At 34.5% G+C, this 24,113-nt stretch overlaps 1 protein-coding gene across 20 annotated transcripts in view; it reads right to left on the reverse strand.

Annotated features, from left to right (window-relative positions):
• Nucleotides 1-1,733: 1,733 nt before the first annotated feature.
• Sec31a (SEC31 homolog A, COPII component) overlaps nt 1,734-24,113 on the reverse strand; it is a 76,920-nt gene continuing 54,540 nt past the window's right edge. For 7 of the 20 annotated variants that reach the window (XM_078021478.1, XM_078021476.1, XM_078021474.1 and 4 more), the window contains 10 exons: nt 23,089-23,262; nt 20,787-20,879; nt 19,962-20,085; nt 18,187-18,528; nt 11,333-11,371; nt 9,891-9,949; nt 8,106-8,369; nt 5,616-5,735; nt 3,999-4,070; nt 1,734-2,321 (listed from right to left, as the gene is read on the reverse strand). In XM_078021478.1, coding sequence (XP_077877604.1) covers nt 2,142-2,321; nt 3,999-4,070; nt 5,616-5,735; nt 8,106-8,369; nt 9,891-9,949; nt 11,333-11,371; nt 18,187-18,528; nt 19,962-20,085; nt 20,787-20,879; nt 23,089-23,262 — 1,467 coding nt within the window. In that variant the 3' untranslated portion in view covers nt 1,734-2,141. The remainder of the gene's footprint in view (nt 2,322-3,998; nt 4,071-5,615; nt 5,736-8,105; nt 8,370-9,890; nt 9,950-11,332; nt 11,372-18,186; nt 18,529-19,961; nt 20,086-20,786; nt 20,880-23,088; nt 23,263-24,113) is intronic. The other 13 variants (XM_040292222.2, XM_040292220.2, XM_078021483.1 and 10 more) reach the window with 8 other exon arrangements.

Below are 24,113 nucleotides of genomic sequence, written 5' to 3' on the forward strand. Positions count from 1 at the left end.
GATCCCTGAGATCTTTACGTAAGGATAGCTTTACACAGACGTTCCTGAGTAGAGGCATAATAATGTCATCCTGAGTTGAGGATATTAAAAATGGAATAATTTACAGAATCAAGTTGAAATTTTCTCTATTTTTTTTCCAAAAAGAAAACTTGTTGTCTTGTTTTTATTCAGAAAAACAAACTACTGTTTTCATAATCTATTATACTTTAGAGATAATAATTTTGGTTTCAGCTCTTCTTACCTCTACTTATTTATATCAAATTTCTCCAAGGATGTAAGACATGCAGAAGAATGGCTCCACATTAGAAAAGAAAATCAAGATAACAGCTGCTCAGATGTCATGGCTCAGTTTTTTTTTTTGCACTGACACTTTTGAAATCTTTGGGGTTTGCCAGGGCTCCACTGCTACCTCATTTTGTTTCTCATATTTGGGAACTTGTTTTTTTTTTTTGTAAAATGATGCCCATTATACCACTGTGATGTCAGGGTAAACATGTAGCCAAAACTCTAATCCTAATTATAAGGGCAATGAGTGAAAAGTATTACTAGCAATCAGCCTGGTTTTCAGATGGAACTTTGATCTGACACTACCATTTACAGTCATGTCCAGAAGGTCAAGTTGTCATTAGTGGAAATGAAGCACACCACCAAACTCTGGGGATTGAGAAGCAGGTTACCAATATAAGTCTAGACATCCCATTTCTGTGACACTAATATACAGGTATGCTATGAAGTTTCTCCTCCCCACCCCACTTTCTTTTTTTTTTTAGTTGTCAATGTACCTTTTATTTTATTTATATATTTATTTTATTTATATATGGTGCTGCAGTTCAAACCCAGTATGCCTCACACATGCTAGGCAAGCGCTCTACCACTGAGTTACAACCCCAGCCCTCCTCTGTACCTGCTTTTTTTTTTTTTTTTGGTTACCAAACAATGCTGTATAAAATCTTTTGTTGTTTTGTTGTTTTGTTTTTTGTTTTTTAAGAAGAGGGTTATTTGTCCAGTAGGGTATCCTTAACAACAAAGGGGATTCAGAGGTTCTTGCAAACTAATTCACTTGGGCTGCAAGTAAGCCTGATGAATTACTATTAACTCCTTGAAATAGCATACTTATCTACATAGTAGTCATATTTTCTAGATTTTTAATCCTCAGCTACTATTGCATAAACAATGAACATTTATATTAATTCTAATTTTCTTCCAGATTCTACAGGGACCATTATATTTTGTTTTCCATAGTATTCTTAAGACAAATTATAATAAAATCACATGATAGAAAAACTGGCTGGAAAAAATGAGATTTTTTCAGGATGACTGAAATAAAATTTTCTTTCTGAACTTAAAACTCAAAGGTCTAGGTAATTTTATAGAAAATGGGTGAGCAAATTTCTAACTGTAAAATAGGACAATTCAATCTTAAATACAAACAGAATAATGAAATATTAATAGGAAAAAGCTCAATGCATCCTACAGAAGTGTTCAGTGGCTTCCCTACAACTATTTAAAGCTAGTGATCACACTTTTATTCAGTTCAGGGTAAAATCCAAGCAAGACATAAGAAACAGATTAAACTAAATTGTGGGCAGCCATTTATTGTTTCCCTCTGCAGTGCTAAGAATGGAACCCAGGCCTTGTACATGACAGGCAAGTGCTTTATGCCTAAGCTATATCCCCAATTCAGCATATATATATATATATATATATATTTTAAAGACTACAAACACATCAGGTAGGATTACACACTTTAATCTGATCGACATGGACAAAGTAGGGAGGACATGAAAGAAATTTAGTTTTAGCTTTGCTTTATGCATAACCAGATGCAATTTTTCTAAAAAGAGTAAGGTTTAAAAACCACATTCTGTCAGAATACCTCAGAAAACCATACTATGTGTAATCCAGGAAATACACTATTTGCAGAATAGGAAAATCATAATGTGCAACAAAAGATTAAAACAAAAGAAAGCACCAGGGTTTTGAGCAGTTTTAAAGTGAGTATATCTGCAGAAATAATATAAATGTTCCTGACTGGCTGCTATGGAAACATGCTAATGAGGATTGGTCCATGTCTTACAATATTTTTCTTAACATGTTTCTTTGGAAAAGTGGCAATATCGGCTGGGAGTGAAGCTATCTTTTTAGACACCAAGCTTATTGGCTTGGGTGAGAACAACTTTGAGAACTGGCATGAAAGCAGAGGTCTCACTGAAGTTGCTGGTGCTAACTATGTGGGTATGGATGGTCAAACCTTCTGAGTAGTTTCGAGTTTCAATGCTCCTTGCAATGTTGTGTAAACCATTGATGATTGTTGGTGAAAGCTGAAATAAAGGTGAGACCAAGAGAAAGAATTAAATTAAGGAGAATTTTTCTTAAGACCCTTACTACACATTAGACCCAGATATTTAAGTGGAGCTTAGAATAAACATTTTAAAAATGTATAAAATACTTAAGCATTTCTAGAAACAGCTTCTTGGACCAAGGCACAGTTAAATTATAAAGGAGAACCATGAAAAAATGATTTATGTAAAGAAGTTATTTGTGAACTATACATATATAATAAACCAGGTATTTTCTCATAGAAAAGCTGCCAGATTTCCCCACCAAGATGAAATGCTAACACTCTCTCCACTGAAGAGCTTTTCCTAAGTACAGAATGAGATTAAAGATTCTTAAATCATGATATTTCAAAGTAAAGACCCAATTTATTAAAAATCTTATCTATAACAGAGATTCTAAACTTTTGGTTCACTTTCATGAGCAGGGCAACAGGCTTCATTGTACATTCAAGTTACTAATTCTTCACTACATTTCATAATCCTGTCATTTTTCCAGGTTTTCTGTTTTTTTTTTTGTGTGTGTGTGTGTGTGTGTGTGTGTGTGCGCGCGCGCGCGCGCCTGTGGAGACAAGGCCTCCCTATGTTGCCCAAGCTGGCCTCAAACTTCTAGGCTCAAATGATTCTCCTGCCTCAAGTCTCAGTAGCTGGGCTGTGATTGCAGTTGTGGGCATGCCACCATACCTCACCCTGTCATCTCTTAAAAACCATAAAACATGCCGTTTTATTCCATGTCCTTACTCAACATACATGTCTATATTTTCAATAGAAGACTTTTTTTTGATCACTCCCATTCCGTTTTATCTTAGCTTTCTTTGGTTTGATTATTACAACAAAAATAGTTACTTTTATTCAATGGGACTGGATATGGGAAATAGGGTAGAACACTGAAATGTAAATATATAAACGTCAAGTGCCGGTTCTTTTTTCCTCTCCCATCCTAGACTTTCATTAATAAAACAAAACAATAATGGAAAGAAAAGAATGGTAGGGATGAGAGATCAGACAGTACACTGACTATTCATTTTGAGTTATCTTCATAGCTACAGCTTACTACCCTGCTCATCTATAGCTACATTTGGCCTTGCCTTTGTATAATAGCTATTCTAGAAGAAAAGGATAAGGATTCTTAAGACTATGAAAGAAAGAATATAGATTTCGTCTCTAGAAAACAGTCTCTGGTTTCTTGATACATGGGCCATATAAAATGAATAGCAGAACATCAGTTTGTAATTCTAATCTCTCCCTTTCTCTGCCCTATCCTCTCACCCTCAATGAATAAAATTCAGGATTTAGACAGAGAAAAGCCCATTTTGTAACTGATATGACAATTTTGCCCTCAAGCATAGTAAATCAGAGTGCTGAAGAGACTTTTTTTTTTTTTTTTTTGTACCAGGCATTGAAACCAGGGGTGCTTACCCAGTCAGCCACATCCTCACCCCTTTTTATTTTCTATTTTGAGACAGGGTCTCACTAAGTTGCCTAGGGCCTTGGTAAGTTGCTGAGGCTGGCCTCAAACTTGCAATTCTCTTGCCTCAGACTCCCAAGTTGCTAGGATTACAGGTGTGCATCACCATGTCCGGCACTTATTTGTACTAGAAAATAGGAATAATTGGGTTTGTCATAAATCCTTTACCCACCCACCCCCTGCCCACAACTTACTGTTTGTTCCCTAAGTTTATCATATAGAAACTCCAAACGTTTGCTGGCATCATCTAGTTTCCTCTTGGTTTGCTATGAGAGAGGAGGAAAAAACAATGGTAATTTTCTTGGTACCAAGGGCACTTAACCACTGAACCACATTCCCACCAGCCCTTTTTATTTTTTTTAATTTTGAGAGAGGATCTCACTAAGTTGCTTAGGACCCTAAGTTGCTGAGGCTAGCTTTGAACTTGCAATCCTCCCCTGTCTCAGCCTCCAGAGCCACTGGGATTACAGATATGTGCCACCACACCCCGCCAGATGTTATATTTTAAACTTAACTTACATCTAAAGAAACTGCCCTACTCTCATTTCACTAAATCTTACACTTAACATGTTGAATGGTTTCATTTTATCAAAGAAATGGAGGCACCTATGACTGAGAAACTTAAACAAATTATTAGAAAAAATACCAGTAATCTATTTTTTTTTTAAAGAGAGAGAGAGAGAGAGAATTTTTAATATTTATTTCTCAGTTCTCGGCGGACACAACATCCTTGTTGGCATGTGGTGCTGAGGATCGAACCCAGGCCGCACGCATGCTAGACAAGCGCGCTACCGCCTGAGCCACATTCCCAGCCCCACTAGTAATCTATTAACAGTAGGGTTGTGGGAAAGAAGAGAGGATGAGATTTCTTTCTAGTGGGCAAAATGGGATACTGACTGGATTTCATGTAGACTGAAAACTCATTTGACAAGGTATGTGTATGTATAATTGCATTATTTCACAGACTTCTAGAGGCAGCAATGGGTTAGTGTACCATAGAAAAGAAGGTTTGAGTTCAGTTTTATAGTATGGGTACTAAAAGGCAAATACAGGGAACTGTGGAATCTTGTATTATTTATTTAACCTTTCAAAAATACTACTTACATTCCTATGTTTGGTACAATTAATCCTGACTTTTCAGATTCCTAAGTGGCTAGGATTATAGGTGTGTGCCACTGCACCTAGCAGGCCACACATATTCATATTTAGTGTCTGATGAAATTCCAGAAGCTGCTTTTTTCAAGATAGACAAGTGGCCAATGGCTTAGATAAATATATTCAATGCTCACTGGCAGAAATGAAAATTCATTTAAAATAGGATTGGCTTTGTGGATTTTTTTTTTGTCAATACACAGGCATCCTCTATGTAAACTAAGTAAAATTGTATATGACTTCCATATCTATAATATTAACTATCCTTAAGATCTTTGCATGTTGCTATTATATTCCATCATATGCTAAGAGGAGATTTGTAGATGAGAGGCAGTACAGCTTAAAGATTGAGAGTTATGAAATTTGGAGCCAGATTGTCTAGGTTGAAATGCTGCCTCTGACTTTATGTGTTATTTAACTGTCCTTTGCTTTAATTTCCGCATCTGTAAAATAAAAATAACAAATGTATCTACATGCATTATTGTGAGAATTAAGTATGTTTATACATAAAAAAATCTTTGTAATATAATGTAAACTATAAAAGCACTAGCTTTATTACTTTATACAAATTTTTTAGAAATGTATCTTGTAGAACTTCAAAAAATAACTAAGGAAGAACTCCATAAAAGACAACTTTAATTTTAATAATAAATACATACAGGATCTGTGGCTGAAGAGAGGCAACGCTGAATAAGATCCTCAAATGTGGTCTTTAGAATGAGGTGCTCATCTGGAATAGGTTTCTTAGTAATTTTTTCTGTTGGCAATGACTGCACATGCTGGAGGAAATAGTATCATAAAATGATCAGAATGACCAGAATTGTATTGTATACACCACGTTTTAAAGCTATGAAATAAAGAGAAACCAATGACCTTGTAGACAGACCTATTTGAAATCCAATGAAAATTTAACATGTACAATCAGGCGGGATAAGTAAAATGGAAAGTTATATACCGGTAGCTTTAAGTACTCTTCCTACAACTTGGATTCACATAGTAGATTGGATATAAGTAATCAACTAGTTAGATAATATATACTGTCCATTACTGTATATAACTTATGGGTAGTAAACCTGTGCCAGCAGGAATATAAACAAAGCACTGGAAAACACAGCTGGTTAGAGTGGCTGCCTGCTCTGGCTGGAGGCTCATTTTTGTTTATTTTGGCATTTTCCTACTCTTTGTTTTACTCCTAGAGATTATCAAAATTGCAAGATTAAGTCAAAGGTTAAAATGCAACAGACCATGATGTTGCTGAATGGATTGATAGAACAACAAAGAGGAACATTTAGGTTTTCTAAATTTTGACCAATTCATTCATTCAAAATATATTGGGTAATTATGTACAGGCACTGGCTAGATATGTATTGGTGAGTCAATTTAGAAAAGATCTCAGTCCCAGGGAGTTTACAGACCAATGGAAGGGATAGAAAGGTTAAGAATAGTTTAAGTGTATGTAAAATAGCAATTGTAGTAAAGTTAACACTTAGTGAAACAAAAAAGACATTAAAACTGGGATTTGACTAAAGGAAGTGGAAGGTTCTCTTCAGGAAATTATACTGGAATGATTCATAGAAGCTAACCAGAAGGAAAACACTCCAGATTGAAAGAATAACTTGTACAGGGAAGGATCATGACACAAGGGGCCCCAAAAGGGGCCAGTGTGGCTAGAGTAGAGAGAGCAAGAAGGAATATGAGCTGAGGCCTTCTGGATGATGTTAAATATTGAGGGTTTTATCCTGAAAACAATGGGAAGCTGTAATGTTTTAAGGAAATAGGAAACAAGGCCAAGTTAGAGATGAATCAAAGTAGATGTGGGCATACCGATTAGGAGGCTGTGGCATTGGTGAAGATGAGAGATAAGTAGCATGCAGCAGAGTGGAAATGTAGAGAAGGGATTAAAAAATATTTTAGAATAATATTAATAAGATTTGGGAGAAAGATTTGAAATAGAGGTTAAAGGGAAGAGTATAAAAGATGATTCCCAGGTCCTGGATTCAATAGAAAACATTATGGTGCCATTCACTGAAATAAGAAGAAATAAAGACTAGGTTTAAGAGGAAGAACATGAATAAGCTTTTGGACACATTGAGGTTGGATGCAGGCAGCTGGATATATGGCCTGGATGAACACTAAGTATCTCTTCCTTTTGATGATGACTGACATTCTGGTCTAGATGAAGACAGCATGAAAATCCAGGTCTAAATCAAGGTGAAGACAGCATGAAAATCCAGGTCTAAATCAAGGTGGCATTTTCCTACTCTTTGTTTTACTCCTAGAGATTATCAAAATTGCAAGATTAAGTCAAGATTAAGATTAAGCTGAGTAGGTTTTTCAAATAACATGGGTTATATATCGTAAAATACAAAAATATTCTTTATAATTTGTTTTTGATGAAAGTCTTCCCACCTTCACCAAAATATGTGTTTCATAATGCACCTTACAGTATTAAATAATTCCTTGGGCATAATATCTCTTAACTGCAAAGCATGATAGATACATACAATCTTTAAAAAAAAATTGTAGAACTAGTTTTTCTTGTTTGTCTTTTTTTTACTTGGGCAGGAGTTTTTTTTCATCTTCTTATGTTGAAATTTGGTCCAAGCTCTTTACTTTTTAATGACTAGATCAAAATTTCTTTGAGGTCAAAGTCAATTATTTGGCAGTGTGGTAGACTTTTTCTATATCTAGGACTGTGTCAACTAGTTATCTATGTAAAAAGCAAGTAAAAATGTGTATCTCTATTCACAGATAAAGCCATGTTTATTAACATTTATACATAAAACATGTGACTCATTATATTTTTATTTAATGTTTTAAAGGGAAAACCTTTGAAACTGTTTTTTTCCTTAGTAAAATCAGGTAGAGATGATTCAAACTAATTTTAAACTGTGACTACTCAGTAGATCAAGTAAAATATTGTGATTTCCAATATATACAAACATATACTCTCAAACATATATGAAACTGCAAAATAATATACACAATCTTAAAAGAAAAGGATTACAATTTTTGGTTTAAGTTCTCTACATTGAAACCAAATTTGGATATTCATTAAAAATGGTATAATCATATAAATTTAACACATTAAGGAAAATTTCCGTAAGCAGAGCCATCTTCCCATTCCACTTCCATAGATTTACTGTTACCTGGATGGTATTTCCAATTGGAGCCCCTGGAGCACCTTCAATATTGGGCTTTGAGAAAGCTGGTGGCATGCCTGTCTGACCAAGAGGTTGCTGTATACCATGGAAGTGCTGGCCACCTGCAAGATGTGGCTGTGGGAAAGAAGCTTGGTTTGACAGTGGTACTGGAGCTGAAGGTTGCTGCTGCAGCATCTGTGACTGGGGGTCACCCAAAGGATTCATGATTGGCGATGTGATGGGTACAGGAGGCGTGAAGTTTTCAGGCATCTTTTAAAAGAAAGAATAAGGATAGCATGGTTCCTAAGATTTAAACAAAGAAGTATTCCCGTGGCTAAACAATTTTTTAAAATAGTAGAATACCCTTTTCAAGTGGGAAATTTTATGTGGCATTGTAGAGTAAAACATAAAAGTAGGGCTGCAATTGTGGCTCAGTGGTAGAGCACTTGCCTAGCATGTGTGAGGCACTGGATTTGAGTCTCATCACCACTTACAAATAAATAAAATAAAGGTCCATCAACAACTAAAAACTATATTAAAAAAAACAAACAAACAAACATAAAAGTAGAGTTAATCTGGCTAAGATGGGTGGGGATCTCATCTAGATTTCTTCATCTCCCCTTTCTTCCTATACTTACACCCAATAAAGGGGAGCCAAAACCATGGCACTTTTGAAAAAGGATGTTAAGTAAGGAGAATTATATATAACAAAATGGGAATCCGATGCAAGCATGTGTGTGTGTATGTGTGTGTACATGAATGTGTATGCATATGCACATACACTAGTAGGCATTTTAATGTCATCAGGATGTAATACCCTTTTCCGAGATCACTAAGCCGATACCACTTAGCAATTCTATCATATTAAAAGTAATAGATTAAGGTTCTGATTTTAATGACCTTGTATTTTTGGATTCCTTGTTCATTTATCTCTCATTATTATATTTGGGGAAAGAGGATCACTGGGAATAGAAAAAAGTAGAAAACCGTTTGAAAAGAAAGAAAAAAAAATCTTATTTTGTGTCCAAATAGTTCCAAACAATTAATTATTCACATATAATACAGGCTGCATTATTATTCATTATTATATGAAATAGATAAGACATCCAAAATATAATTATTAAAGTCATGATTATTATGGGAACCCAAAGATTGAAGTAACTCCTAAAAAAAATAAATAATAATTTGTTTCCTACTTTTTGTGTGTGTGTGTGTGTGTGTGGTCCTGGTGACTGATCCCAGGACCTTGTGCACTGAGTTACATTCCCAGCCCCGCTCCTTTTTTAAAAATATTTTTAGTTGCAGATGGACACAATGCCTTTAAATTTTTTAATGTGATGCTGAGGATTGAATCCAGTGGCTCACATGTGCTAGGCAAGCGCTCTACCACTGAGGACCCCAGCCCTACAGTTCCAGCCCTTTTTATTGTGAGACAGGGTCTTGCTTAATTGCCCAGACTGACCTCAAACTTGCAATTTTCTTGCCTCAACCTCATAAGTACTGGGGATTACAGGCCCATGCTCCTGTGCCTACCTTGTTTGGTGGGAATTTACATCTTGCCTTCTAAAAAGGCTTTAATTTATACCACCATCATCAAAGTAAGGTTTTAATGATAGTGTTTTCTGCTTCTTGCCATTGATTAGAAGATACATGCTGAAATATGTATCTATGAAATATGCTTTAAATACATAGTAAGCTTTGCCTTTAAATGGATCAGTGAGTGTGATGTGCTCCAAGTGACTATATGATTAATATAACATCTGTAGGCCACTGGATGTCTTTTTCTAGTACCTTCTTCTTCTTGGGTACTCTATTCAAAGCTGGAGGATCATTCCAACCATTCTGAGGACCTGGAATAAATAGAGGACATTTTCCTTTAGAATTCCGAAAGAAAGAAAATGAAATTGAACCTATCATCTAATGCCTTGAAGTTCTGCCTTATCCCTGAGATAACTGAACTGTTATACAGGCTTTATGAATTGGGATCATTACGTAACACTGGATTTTCAAACTTATAACTCTAATAGTCACATGGCAAGGTATTTTGACATTATATCAATTTAAGGTGAAAGAGTTGTGCTAAATTTTAAGGAGGGTGAAGTTTTTATGTTTATACTGGTGCACAGCCTTCAAAGACCAGTTTACTATTCTCTCCTAATAAAGAAAAAAAAAAAAAAACCAACTCACTTAAGTCTGCTAAAAAAAAAAAAGTATTCTGATGTATTCAACATACAAAAAGAACAATGGTAGCAATCTCCTACTCACTGAGAGCAATTCAACATAAGCAAATCATTCATAAATGTTCAACATGATAGAAACACTACAAAAAAAACAGAGCCCAACTACATAATACCAGTAAATTTCATTATTTTATGTTGGGAACTATGTAACAAACAGAAAAAGGTATTTAAATATCTAGGCTAAGACTTTTTCTTTTTCTTAATGCCATTAAAAAAAAAAATCCAGGCTGAGCAAACAAAATGAAACTATTGTCAATTGTAGTAAATTTTCTCTAAAACCACAAAAATAAAATACAACCATACAATAACCCAAAAACACATCTGTCATATCAAAGTAAAAAAAAATGGACATCAGTAGCAGAACTCATTGGGTATTTTATAATGCCAGCATCTTTAACAAAAAAATAAGACGGAATAGAATAATTTCTAAATCACAATATAATATACTTATTTAATTGACATGCATGATATTAAGTCACAACAAAATTGCTTGGCAATCCAAATAATTCATGTTAATGCCACAGAAACTTTTTAAAAGAAAAATTCCCAATCACCACATACTCATTTGCTTTGATTTTTTAAGCAGAATTAATTTCCTACAAGTTTACCAAGAACCAAATACTCCATAAGGCTCAAAACACTTAAGAGTTAATCACAAAATATTAAATCATTGCTTAATAAATTCTTAAATGTTCAGTCACAAACAGATTAATCATTCAAATCTCTCTCCATCATTTATCTTCTTATCTGTGTCTAAAACACTGAGTTTAGTTGTCTTTGTTTATATAAGAGTCATATTTTATGATTAAAGCTATTTGTGTCATATAAATTCAATCAGTTCTAAAGTTTGATTCAATTAAGAAGACAAATAAAAAAGGGCACTAATCAGATTTGGAATATCACAATCTTTGAAGCTCACATGCATAATGGCCATTCATTAACTGTATTCAATGATTCAAAGATTTCCAAAGGTATATTTTACAACCAATTCACCTTCCAACATAGGTGCCTGGTCTTGGATAGACTGATTTTCTGTAGACAAAACGTAAAAATCACTTAAATAGAACTGTTGAAGATATTCTAAACTCTACTTCTCATTTTATAATTGTTTCTTCTTCTTCCATCAACCCCAGAAAAAGCAAACTAACTTTATAAGAGAACAAAAATTACTTTTTAAACAAGTCATGTGAAATTTTTCTATCCAATTAAGAAAATAATTATTAGTTTTTAGGTAAAGTGAATTCATTTAAGTTGTGCCAGATACAATTACTCTTGAACATCACTCTTTTTTTTTATTACTATGCTCTTTTAATAGAAAACCTTATTCCTTTATTTAAAATAACAATAGCTCCTTAATTGCTTACATTGGTTGTTTTTCTATTTGACAAATGAAGCCAAGTAATATCACTGAGAAGACACTTCCCAATATATTACTCCTAATTATACCATATGACACCAAATGTGTCCACTTTTGTATTATTCAAAGTTGTAAATCCAAATTAGAGAAAAATCTTATTTAAATGCAGATTCTAATTCACTAGGTAAAGTGGTAAAGCCTAGAGGTTCTCTTTTCTGACAGCTCCCCTGTAATATCAATGCTGTTGGTCTAACACTCTCTTCAAGTAAGAACACGTGGATCTTCAGACTACTTAGTTCAAGTCTCCTAGATCACTACACTTCAGAGAACTGAAGTTTCTATCAATAAAGAAGAGGAAAAAAGTCTATCAATAAAGAAGAGGAAAACAGATTGATACTAGCACAATAATTCCAACTGATAGATTCTTAGAATCAAGCTAGGTCCAACCTCGAATTGAAAATGTGCAGCACAGTACATCATATGCAATATAACTTATGTAGATTCAACTATCTTAATTTGGCAAGGAAGGGACCAACAGACTATAGCAATTAAAACAGTGAATTCAACTCTGTGCCATAGTGACAAAATACATGCTCCAAAAAAAACATGAGATGGGAAAGGTAATTCCATAGCCTCAATTCTTGCTATGTGGAAGGAGATTCTGGTGTTTAGTGATGGATGTTTTTCATACAATATGGTTGCTAAACATAAGGCAATTTCTTCATCTAGGGTTTAACAAAAGAAAAGAGTGACAATAACTGCCTATAAGTGATTTTCTATTTTTACTTTAAATGGCAACTTTACAATCTAACTTCCCATGCAAAATGTAACTTCATAACACTATAATTAATAGTGTTAACTCCTGGGGAGTCACTACGTGTGCATTTCAACAGACAAAACCTAATTTCCAACTACTGATGTGCTCTATCCCTATACTTCAGGCTTTTGGGCTGAGGGGAACAACATATTACAAATCTAAAAGTACCCTGGGCTTGGCTCTTTTCCCAGAGAATAGTCTCAACAACATGCCTGTTTCCTTGTCCTTTTGTGTCTGACTTATTTCACTTGGTATAATGTCTTCAAGAGCCATCCATGTGGTGTAATACAGAGACATGTGGAAAATGAGAACTATTTTTCCTCTAACCTCTAGTGGTAAGTCCTGGGTATAAACACCTGGGAGGGGATTCTGATTTCATAAATTATTAATAGTATAAAGAAGTATATGAAAACAAAACAAAACAAAAAAACAAACATAGAGCCAGGCAGGGTGGCTCACACCTATAATCCCAGCAACTCACAAATTCAAGGTCAGCCTCAGAAACTTAGTGAGGCCCTAAACAACTAAGCAAGACCCTGTCTCAAAAACTGAAAAACAAACAAAAAACCTCAAAAAATATGGGGTAGGGGTTAGGGATATAACTGAGTAGTAAAGTGCCTCTGAGTTCAATTCCCAGCGCACCCCCCCCCAAAAAGTGTATGGAGCAATTTTTATTATCCTTTGGTAAATGACACTAATGACACTAATGTCATAGTGAAATAAAGTTCAAAGTTAGAGATAAAACTGAATCAAATAAGAACAAAGACAACAAGAAAGTCAACTGGCTATGCCTGAATGAGTAACCTGAAAGGGAGAAGGTCTGTTGAACAGAATAGTTATAAAATAATCAAGCTCCCTCCACAATACAGGCCCAACCGACTCCTCCTAACTTCAAACCATGTAATATATTTAACATGTAATACAGAGACATGTGGAAAATGAGAACTATTTTTAGTTCAAATAAATGTTATTCAAATCTTTTATCAAATAATATAGTTTATGGGCTGGGGTTGTAGTTCAGTGGTAGAATGCTTGCCTAGTACGCATGAGGCACTGAGTTTGATCCTTGACATCACAAAAAAATAAATAAGATAAAGGTATTCTGTTCATCTACAACTAAAAAAAAATTTTTAAGTAAAAATAAAAAATAATACAGTTTTGCCAGGCACAGTGGTGCATGCTTGTAATTCCAATGGCTCAGGAGGTTGAGGTGGGAGGATCACAAGACAAGTTCAAAGCCAGTCTCAACAAAAGTGTGGCACTAAGCAACTCAGTGAGACCCTGTCTCTAAATAAAAAACCAAATAGAGCTGGGATTGTGGCTTAGTGAGTTCAATCTCTGGTCACCCAACCCCAAGAAATATGTATATAGTTTTGTCCTAGCTATAATTCTAACTCCTTTCAACTTTTCATTTTTATGACTTTAAGCAGATTATTTAAACATGACTTTACAAACACAATTTAGCTGACATCTACTTTACAAAAGTAGTCTTTAATAGTGAGAGGAGGTAAAACAAGCTTCATGAAGCACATGACTTGAAGACATTATACCAAGTGAAATAAGTCAGAAAATGCCAAATGTTGCACAATTCCACTTATGTCAGGTACTTAGAAGAGTGAAATACATAGAGACAGAAAGCACAAGAGCACCTATTGGAGGCTGGTAAGAATGGGAAGTTATTGCAGATAAAACAGGTACTCATTATCAGTTTACCAAATGAATGTTTTGCTTAGTACAGAATTTGTTTCTCTAAGCCCTGCGCACATAATGCTATGGTTCATTAAGAGAAGGCTTGAAAATCTGTACATCTATCATGCATTATCTATAAGTTATTATCCATTAGCCAACAATAATTTCTAAATCCTGGAGAAAAATCATGACCTAGACATTAGACCAATACAAAATTTCTAGTCACAATTATTTATATAACCTAATAAAATGTTTAGGAAATCCAAAAAGCTAGAATTGATTATTAAAAAAATATGAGACTGTTAACATGCAAGAGTAACAAAGCAGCTAGGCATACATGCTGAAAAATGCTTGTTTGTTTGGCTTTTTCTTCTCATTAGTCACTGTTTCTCAGCCAGGTTATAATACTGTGTTATTCTGTATATAATTAAGGATTAAACTCATGCCAAATGCACTTCAGCTTAAGTAAAAAAAAATATACTCAGGTACTTGGTTTTGATTATAAAGTAACAAATGCTCAGAACTGTATTGCTAGATGATTTTTGTAATTTCAACCCCAAAATTTTGATATCACTAGAGTAACTGGTATAGAAGTATGAACACAGGCTTTGAAACTGAGAGACCCAGGTTTGTATCTCAATTTGAGAGACTGTCACTATAACAATCCTGAGAACATTATGTAACTCTTAAAACTGGTTCCTTGTTTGCAATTAAAAAACAAAAACAAAAGCCAACAACAAAAACCATTCCTATTTGTTGGGGTCGTAAGAATGAAATAATAAAATATATAGCAAGTGCTAGATTATGTCCATAATTGGCTCAATAAATGTTCATACCCTTCCTTACTTCCTTGTACTACTCTTTCTCCACCCCCCTCCCTCGTACTAGGGATTGAAACCTGGGGTACTTAATCACTGTGCCAAATCCCCAGCCTTTGTTTTATATTTAATTTAGACACAGGGTCTTGTTGAGTTGCTGAGGCTAGCTTTGAAATCTTGATTCTTCTGCTTCAGCCTCCTGAGCTGCTAGGTTTAAGGTGTATGCCACTACACTTTGCACACTGCACCACTTTTTTAAGTGAGGATTTACATGAATCCATACTACTTCTTTTACTCAATAACTCTGACCATTAATCCATTATTCAGAATGGACACTGTCTTCACTTATTCAGGTTTAAAAAGATATTTTTGGAACTCTACAATGAACTGGCACCCCTCTCGAAAATATCAAACTATTGAAGTGTCTGTAGTGTATTAATGAAATTTTGTGTAGTAATGGACAATGCACATACATTAGTCCTCTCTCATTAACATTTCCATTTCCTTTGGTTTCAGTTACCCATGGTCAATCTTGGCCTAGAAATATTATATGGAACATTAATAATTCATAAATAATTGTGAAATAAATAATGCAAAAGTTTTGAATTGTGTCTCATTCTGAGTAGTCTGAAAATTTTGTGCTGTACTGCTTTGTCTGGCCCCATACAACCAGAGATGTGAATCATCCCTTTGTCTAGGGTATCCTTACTGTATATGTGACTGCCAATTAATCATTCAGTAGCCCTTCTGGTTATGAGATCAATTGTCATGGTGTTGCAGCACAAAAGTAGCAATGCTGGCAATTTTATTAGTTTATTGTTATTGTTGTTCTATTTTATTATTAGTTACATTTTTGTGTGTGCATGTGTGTGGTACTGGGATCAAACCTAGGGGCACTCTACCACTAAGCTATATCCCCAGCCAATTTTATAATTTTGATGAAGGGTCTCACTAAGATGCCCAGGTTGGCCTTGAACTTGAAATCTTCCTTCCTTTATCTCCTGAGTTGCTGGTATTACAGGCATGTGCCACTGTGTCTATAGAGTTTTAAAATTTTTTCATTTTGAGACAAGGTCTCAATAAGTTGCTGAGGCTAGCCTTCATTTGTAATTCCTCTGCCTTGGCTTCCCAAGCTGCTGGGATCACAGGCATATGCCATCATGTCCAACTTATTAGTTAATCTGTTAATCTCTCATTGTGCCTAACTTATAAAAGTTTTATCAAGGTATGTACAGGAAAAAAAAAACAATACATATGTGGTTGATACTATGGGTACTTTCAAGTATCCACGGGGGATCTTAGAATGTATTCTCTACAGCTAAGGGGAGAGGACCACTATAGTATACCGTGTGTATGATTTTTTTTATTCTCTGGATTTTATTATTACATGTCAGAGAAGGAGCAAGGAGATGTGTAAAACTGGGATCAATTATCCCTAAGACTTAAAAAGTAGTAATACTTTAAAAATACTTTATATTCAATTTTTAAGTCATATTATCAGAAAAAATATTTCCACAATAGATTTTATTTTCTGATAAATAAATTATAAATTAAAACCACTGCTTAGCATATATGATGAGAAAAGCATATGCTGGACTCCCCCAGGAGAGTTTTAAGTATTAGAGTAAAGCAGGTCTTACTGTTCAAAACTATCAGTTATAATTTAAAAGGAAAACTACTTTCAAATAATCATACCTAACTTTAAAAAGTTCTTAGTACTTGGCAGTCATTGTCCCTAAATGCTTTGACTTTATTAAAGCATTCAATTCTTGTAATAAGCATATAAGTGGGTACCATTATCATTCTTTGAGAAAACTGAGGCTTCAAGAAGGTAAATAAACAACTCACAATCACAAAACTAGAATGATCATAAAACTAGAACATAGTAAAGCTGGGAACTGGGATACAAACCTAGGCAATCAAATTCCAAGGCCATATTTCTTAACCACTTTGTAAGTGGTTCTAAATCCTATTTGATTAACTGGTTTCTTTCTTTACACACACATACTGGAGGCCCCTTTTACTATCCTTAAGTGAAAAGCACATAACAGAGGCTGGGGATGTGGCTCAAGCCGTAGTGCGTTTGCCTGGCATGCGTGCGGCCTGGGTTTGATCCTCAGCACCACATACAAACAAAGATGTTGTGTCTGCCAAAAACTAAAATAAATATTAAAAATTCTCTCTCTCTCTCTCTCTCTCTCAAAAAAAATTCTTTAAAAAAAAAAAAGCACATAACATAAACCATAAAAAAATTAACATACTCTAGGTATAATACAAATGAATGATAAAAAGAATTTATAAAATGTGCATTTCACTGCTAAACAATGATAGGTAAGCAATATGATGATTAAATCAACTAGCTTGATTTAATCATTTCCACATTGCATATATGCATCAGAATATCACACTGTACCCCACAAATATATACAATTATGACTTGTAAATCAAAAATACTATTAATAAAAATATATAGTTTGCTAAAAAATTATAAAGTTATGATCTTAATTAGAAATGTTCAGCTACAATAATACTAGTAGACAAAAAAATATGTCTACAAATTTCCAAAATGCCTGAAGAGGGCAGTATTTCCCTAATGGAGAACCACTATCTTACTGTATGACAACTAAACTGTCTTGTAGGATCTCCTTGTCAAGAGCTGTATTCTCTTAATTTTTTTCTTGGTCAAGGATACTGAGATTACTCTGCAACCCCACAAATAAACACTATTATAAAATTTGTACAAACTCATTAAGACCATATATTATTTCCTTTCCATTAATGAATTTAAGGTGCAAATAATTTTTAAAATTGAAAAACTTTTCAGGAAGAACAGAGGTCACCCTTTATTCAAGTAAAGAATTTAGTGTTAACTAAATCTGATTTCAACTATAACTTATCTTTCCAATTAATTCCTTACCACTTAACTTAAGTTCAATGGCAGATTATACACTCTTACTCTTTTGGAGCTCTAAAACTTTCCTCAATTGATAACTGAAGTTCATTATGGGAGAATCAGTTTTAGAATTTTTAGAAATCATTTTAGAATTTGTTATAAAAGCTCAACACTTCTATTACCCAGTTTACAAACAGAAATAATAGCCCCTCCACCCACCCATCTGTTCATAAAAACATCAGGGAGCCAAACCAAAGCCCTTCAAGCGCAGACCTGTTCTTTGGGACGCAGGCAGCTCACTGGCAGCAGGCAGTGTACCTGTTGTTCCAGGAGGCAGTGCATAAGCTGAAGATGATGGTGGAGCTCCTGGTCCGCCATGCTGGAAGGATGCTCCAGAGGAAGGGGGAGGAGGGAAAGAAGCAGCAGGGCTGGAGGTAGGTGAAGAGGCCTGGTGCTGTGGTGTGTATAGCTGAGACTGCCCAGAATAGGAAGAAGCAGAAGATATGTAAGGGGTGTTAGGGTAAGCGTTTGAAGCAGGAGGAGCAACAGGCTGCTGAGGTCGATACATTGCTGACCCCCCTGTTCCGAAGGAATACTGCTGGGCTGGTTGATAAACTATACCAGGGAGAAGAAACAGAAATTTTAATTAGTTACAAATTTATTCAGATAGCAACAGAAAACCAAAAATTATCATTCTATGGAAATGATTTTAATCATTACAATAAATTAAAACCCCAAATTAACACTTATGTGCTGGGGTATAACTTGGTGGTACATTGATTGCCTAGTATATATGAAACCCTGGGTTCTATCTCCAGCACAGTAAGAAAAACCCCAAACAACAACAAAAACAACTCGTGCTTTCTGAGGCTCAGATGCCCGAAATATGCTCAAAATCATTAGCTCCAGTATTTGAAAACTGCCACACCCAGATTGCTATTGATTATGAAAATCTTTGAACCGAAGAGCTAGAAGACCTTTTTCTAATTTCACTGTTTCTGTGAGAAGATTGCAGTTATACCCACTATTCATCAGATGGAACTATGCAAGATGTACTCAACCTGAGTGAGTATCAGCATTTTGGTGGTCCTGTAAGACCTCCCTGATTTTAATCCCTGACCCAGATTAGGGGGACAGATTAGGGGAATTTTAACACCATCACATTCTAGGTAACCAGGGGTACTTTTGAACCTCTATAGAGTGAATCTTGAAGTACTGTGAAGACAGTACTTCTATACTGAGTACACGAGTGAAAGGTTTTATTAAACTTGTATTCATAAGAACAACTACTTTAGCACAGAACACACTCATTAGAATTAGTTCTTACTCTTTTCTATTAAAAAAAACATGCCAATAGTAGATACATATCATTATACATTTGTCAAAGCCCATGGAAGGTACAAAATCAAGAGTACACACTAACGTAAACTACATAATTTGGGGTGATAACAAGGCACTGATGTAGGTTAGCTGATCTGCAACAAATAATCTCCTGTGGTGGGAAATGTAGATAATAGGGAGATTGTGCCTCGTGGGCACAACGTACTCTCTGCTTAATTTTGCTGTGAACCTAAAACTACTTAAAAATACAAAGTCTATAACACTAAATGAATACAACAGAAAAAAACAACAAATGCCCCTTGAAGTCAATCTTCCAAAATGCTTTGTGTTATCATTCCTAAAGGAAAAGAATGTGTGCCAAATTGTTTCTAAAATTCTATTTCTTTATACCAAAATCATGGGACACTTGACTCCCTTTAACAGGTCTTAATAATAGCTTCAGAACAGGAGGCAACTGTTCCAAAAGAGTAATACAAGAAGTTCTTCTATAATAATAGAAGCATGCTGATTCAGGATGCCTCTTAGGGAAATCATGTTTCTCTAGAACCCCTCTTCTAGACAGGAGTTCCTATTTAGGACTCCTATCAGAATGGTTCTTACTTTATTTGTCAAAATTTACTTGGCCTTGGCTTTAGTGCTTCAGAGTAAATAGTTACTACATGAAATAAGACATGTTGCTATCAAGACTTCAGGGTCACATTACTTACGCTGTGGCTGTGGATAAGGTGGTACCTGGGTGTGCATATGACCTGGAGATGTAGGAAGCTGAGTAGCAGCATTTGGATTAATATTTTCATGCATTACAAAACCTGGGGGTGGAGGATTTTCTCCCTACAAAATGAAAAAATAGTAAAAAGGAGGATTACATTTGAGACAAAGAACCTTAACAGATGGCTTTATAATCCCTGAAATGGGATTCCATATTTATTTAGAAAACTAGCCCCCACAACTTTATAGTGTAAGAAGCACTGGATTTTGCATGTACTATCTACAGGATACCATATTTTCTAAGCAATGTATTCTGAATGATTTAAAGATCAGACGATCCAAAATAATTGTAATGAATGACAAAAGATGCTAAAAGCCTCATAAAATAGTGTCAATAAATTGATGGTAAGTCACCAGGATTTTCCATCTCTACAAATTTCCATCCATTACTCCACACTCAGCAAATATAAATATAAATATTATAATTAGCTTTCTTCAGTTTCTGCAATGCTAAAAAAAATTAAAAAAAAAAGAAGAAGAAGAAAGAAAAAAAAAAGTCTTTGGTAAAAATCAGATTTAAATCACTGTTAGAGCCTTTGCTGATATTTTTTTAGCTCAGGTCAATTTAGAACTGCAAAAGTAGAGGTAGGATAAGGACATAAATTGCCTTAAATATTGTCTCTTGCATCCTAAAAGCAATAAAATGCAATAAATAGGATGCAGAATAAGGGTGGGGTAAATTGAGGAAGTTGGGTAGAAGATATAAAACCACATATATTTAGGTGAGCAGAGTCCTGCTCAAAGAGGAATAATGAAGGATATACCTGTGTGTCAGAGGGAGAGGCTGCAGGTGGATGGCTGGGAAGGGCAGTAGGAGTTTTGTTACTCCAGGTAGTAACAGTAGGGGCAATTCTAACCTGAATTGAACAAAGAAATACCAATCACAGAAAATAAAAAATGAAAACATTAAAAGAAGAAGGTAAGAAAACTCAAAAGGTATTAATAGCTAGATGCAAAGCAAAAAGTAAGAGCAGCAAGGGAACATATATTAGGCAACTGCTTTCAATTTAGCTGGGATTCCAAAAGAAAAATAATCACAACAAAACTGGGAGGGAAAGGCACGAAAAAAATCAATATGAAAACCAAATCAAAACACAGAAACAATGCCATTCAAGTATCAAGAATAAGTAGGGAAAGTGAGGTCCTATAAGTATGGTAAGAAAGACATTCTAAAAAATGAGTAAAATAGTGATTTTTGAAGCATTAATAGTACCCATGCTACTAATAATCTGTAAACATACTGCTTATAAGCTCCTTTTTTTTTTTTTTAAATTTCAGCAGAGCCACAAAATTCACCTTAGTCCCATGCAAGGCTTAAAAACCACACAATCATTGAGAATATTAAAACTAAATATTATAGATCACCCAGAATAATCCCCACCCTTTACCATTAAGAACCCAAGGCCCAGAGATGTGAAGGGGCTTGTCAAGATCCATACAACTCACTGGTCATGAAGCTTGGACCAATTCCAGGTCTCCCAAATCCCAGGATAGTGTTTTCTATACCATATCATATTGCTTACTCGGAACTCTAGTGATTTTCCATTATTTTTCAAGTCATTAAAATCCTTTTTGTCATGTAAATCTTTAGTGAAACTCCTTCTAATCTAGCCTCCCTTTTAACCTTTACCTGCCTGTAAACTTGTTTTAAAATTGTAAGCCACTGTCTTCATTCATTCAGCATATATAAGCTTCAACCCTGAAAACCACTGCTTGACTTATGGTACAATTTATTTTTATGTTCTTAAAATATAAGATGGGTAAATCAAAGTGTAACAAACATCCTCCAATGTTTTTACCTTTTCCCAGAAAGACAAATGAATCCAAAGACATAAAGAGTAAACATTCTCTCTTCCCAATGTAGAGCTTACTTACCTTACTTCAGTAACCTGAGAGGCAGTCTAGCCTAAATACAGAGTGCTTGAAAGTTGTAATCCAAACTTGGCCATTAAGCAGCCACACAATGTTAAGAAATTAAAACTCTCATGTCTTAAAACTCTGGTGGTTGCTTGACAACCAGGCTTCTCAATTTTCCTAGCCATCATCTGATCTGCCCCACTTAGGTCACAGACTTTCTAATACAATCTCCACAAGGATAGGGATTTTGTATAAATTGTTCACCAGGATACTTCCAATTACTAGAAAAATGTTAGGTACTCACAGTAGGTCTTGATAAACAAAATGAATAAAAAAATAGAGTGTTCTAGGCAGTTAATAGTTATATACAAATGTAATCTGTCCTGATTAAATAATAAAAGTTTTCTATGATTTTATATTAAACTTTGGGATAAAATATAAAAAGGTCCTGTCAATCCTATCACCAATTTGCTCTATTAGGCAGGGTATCTTTGCTATCAGTCAAGACTAATTGATACTTAAGGAAAAAACTTTTCATTTAAGGACATGAAGGCTATCTGTTGGTCTGGAAATATATAATTTTTTACATGAAACAGTAAAAAGACAATACAACCATATTTTAAATATCAGTTATTTAAATAAAAACAAAAATTATTAATCCTTTCTATGTGACCTCCAACTTCATAAACCTTCAGTAAATTCACTATTCTCTATTGTTCAAGTTGTCCAAAAGAAAAAAGTTCATATTCTGGATATTAGCTATTGTATGGATTGAGAAAATAAAGTAAACCTATGCTATTAATGGAGAAAGAATGCTTAAAAAGGCTACTTTCTAAAAATAGTTTATAAAATTAACTAAATCACTATTAGGATTAATTCTGCTACTTAAAGCTTGTTAGATGAATCAAATAGAAGTTTCAAGAACAGAGGTACATGTGTAAGGAAAGCCTAACTCAGAGAGAAACAACAAATTTCCCTAGAGGGCTTAAACCTAATTTATATCTAAATTATAATCTGTTTAAATAGATTAAAAGGATTTTCAAATGCAGATCAGAAATACCACTTTCAAGAATCTAGAAAGTATAACTGTTAACACAATATGTTATCTACTTTAATCACATCAGAACATCTTTTAACCAACAATCTGAAACTATCAATTTGAATTGAAATGCATAAATGTTCCCACTTCATCTGGACTACATTACTCACATGGGGATAATATTGTTGAGTTTGAACTCTTTGCATCTGTGGGTGGCCAGCAATTGGTCCAGGCCTGCCCTTAGATAGCTGCTGCCTCTCGTAAGGAATTTTAGGTGATTCCTGTCCTGGTATAGGCTCTCCTTGTGCTCTACAAAGTCTGTTGCGAAGCTGCACAATGTTTGGCTATAAAAAGCAATGAATGGAAGAAAACAAAACAAATAAAGTTCAGTCAACTTTATGATAGCGTGCTGATTTTCTTATTTTTGTTCACATGCCATGAATGCTACAACAGACCCTGACACTTGAGGACTCAATTCATGTTTCTAATATGACTGGCACTAAACATCCATGACATATAGTACAACTTGTAATTTAACTGAGGGAAGAAACCTATTGGCCCAGAAGATATTTTTGAAATATACTAAAATTTTAAGACATCAGGGCTGGGTTGTGGCTCAGCTGGTAGAGTGCTTATCTAGCACGTGTGAGGCGCTGGGTTTGATTCTCAGTACCACATAAAAATAAATAAATAGATAGATAAATAAAGGTATTGTGTCTAACTACAATTAAAAAATAAATATTTAAAAAAACTGTAAGGCTTCAAATTTAGATCTGTAGCTTGTACAGATCTACAATTATACACATTTACAAGTTACCCATTATATATACAGTTAACATATATATTGACCATATATATGTTCTAGGTGTTAAAAAAAAAGCAATATGCTAAAATATTCCAGAAATATTTTTAATATCTTTTTTAGAAATAATATTATTCCCTCCTCCCATGTACATATTACTTCTCAGAAACATGAAGATATTATCCATGTCCTCATCAATTACAGTATGTAGAAATAAATAACTCATATCCTGCGAACAATATATTCTCTATCTTTTTAAAACAATAGACATTTTTTTTTAATGTTAGTTCAAGAATAGTTTCAAGTTTTATTACTTGGATCAAATCAATATAGTCTTTGTTTACAGGTAACTCCCTCACCCCAACCCCTAAAAATAATTTCTGTATCCTAAGT

Source organism: Ictidomys tridecemlineatus, chromosome 9 (assembly GCF_052094955.1).
Source record: "Ictidomys tridecemlineatus isolate mIctTri1 chromosome 9, mIctTri1.hap1, whole genome shotgun sequence".
Classification (NCBI taxonomy): Eukaryota; Metazoa; Chordata; class Mammalia; order Rodentia; family Sciuridae; genus Ictidomys; species Ictidomys tridecemlineatus.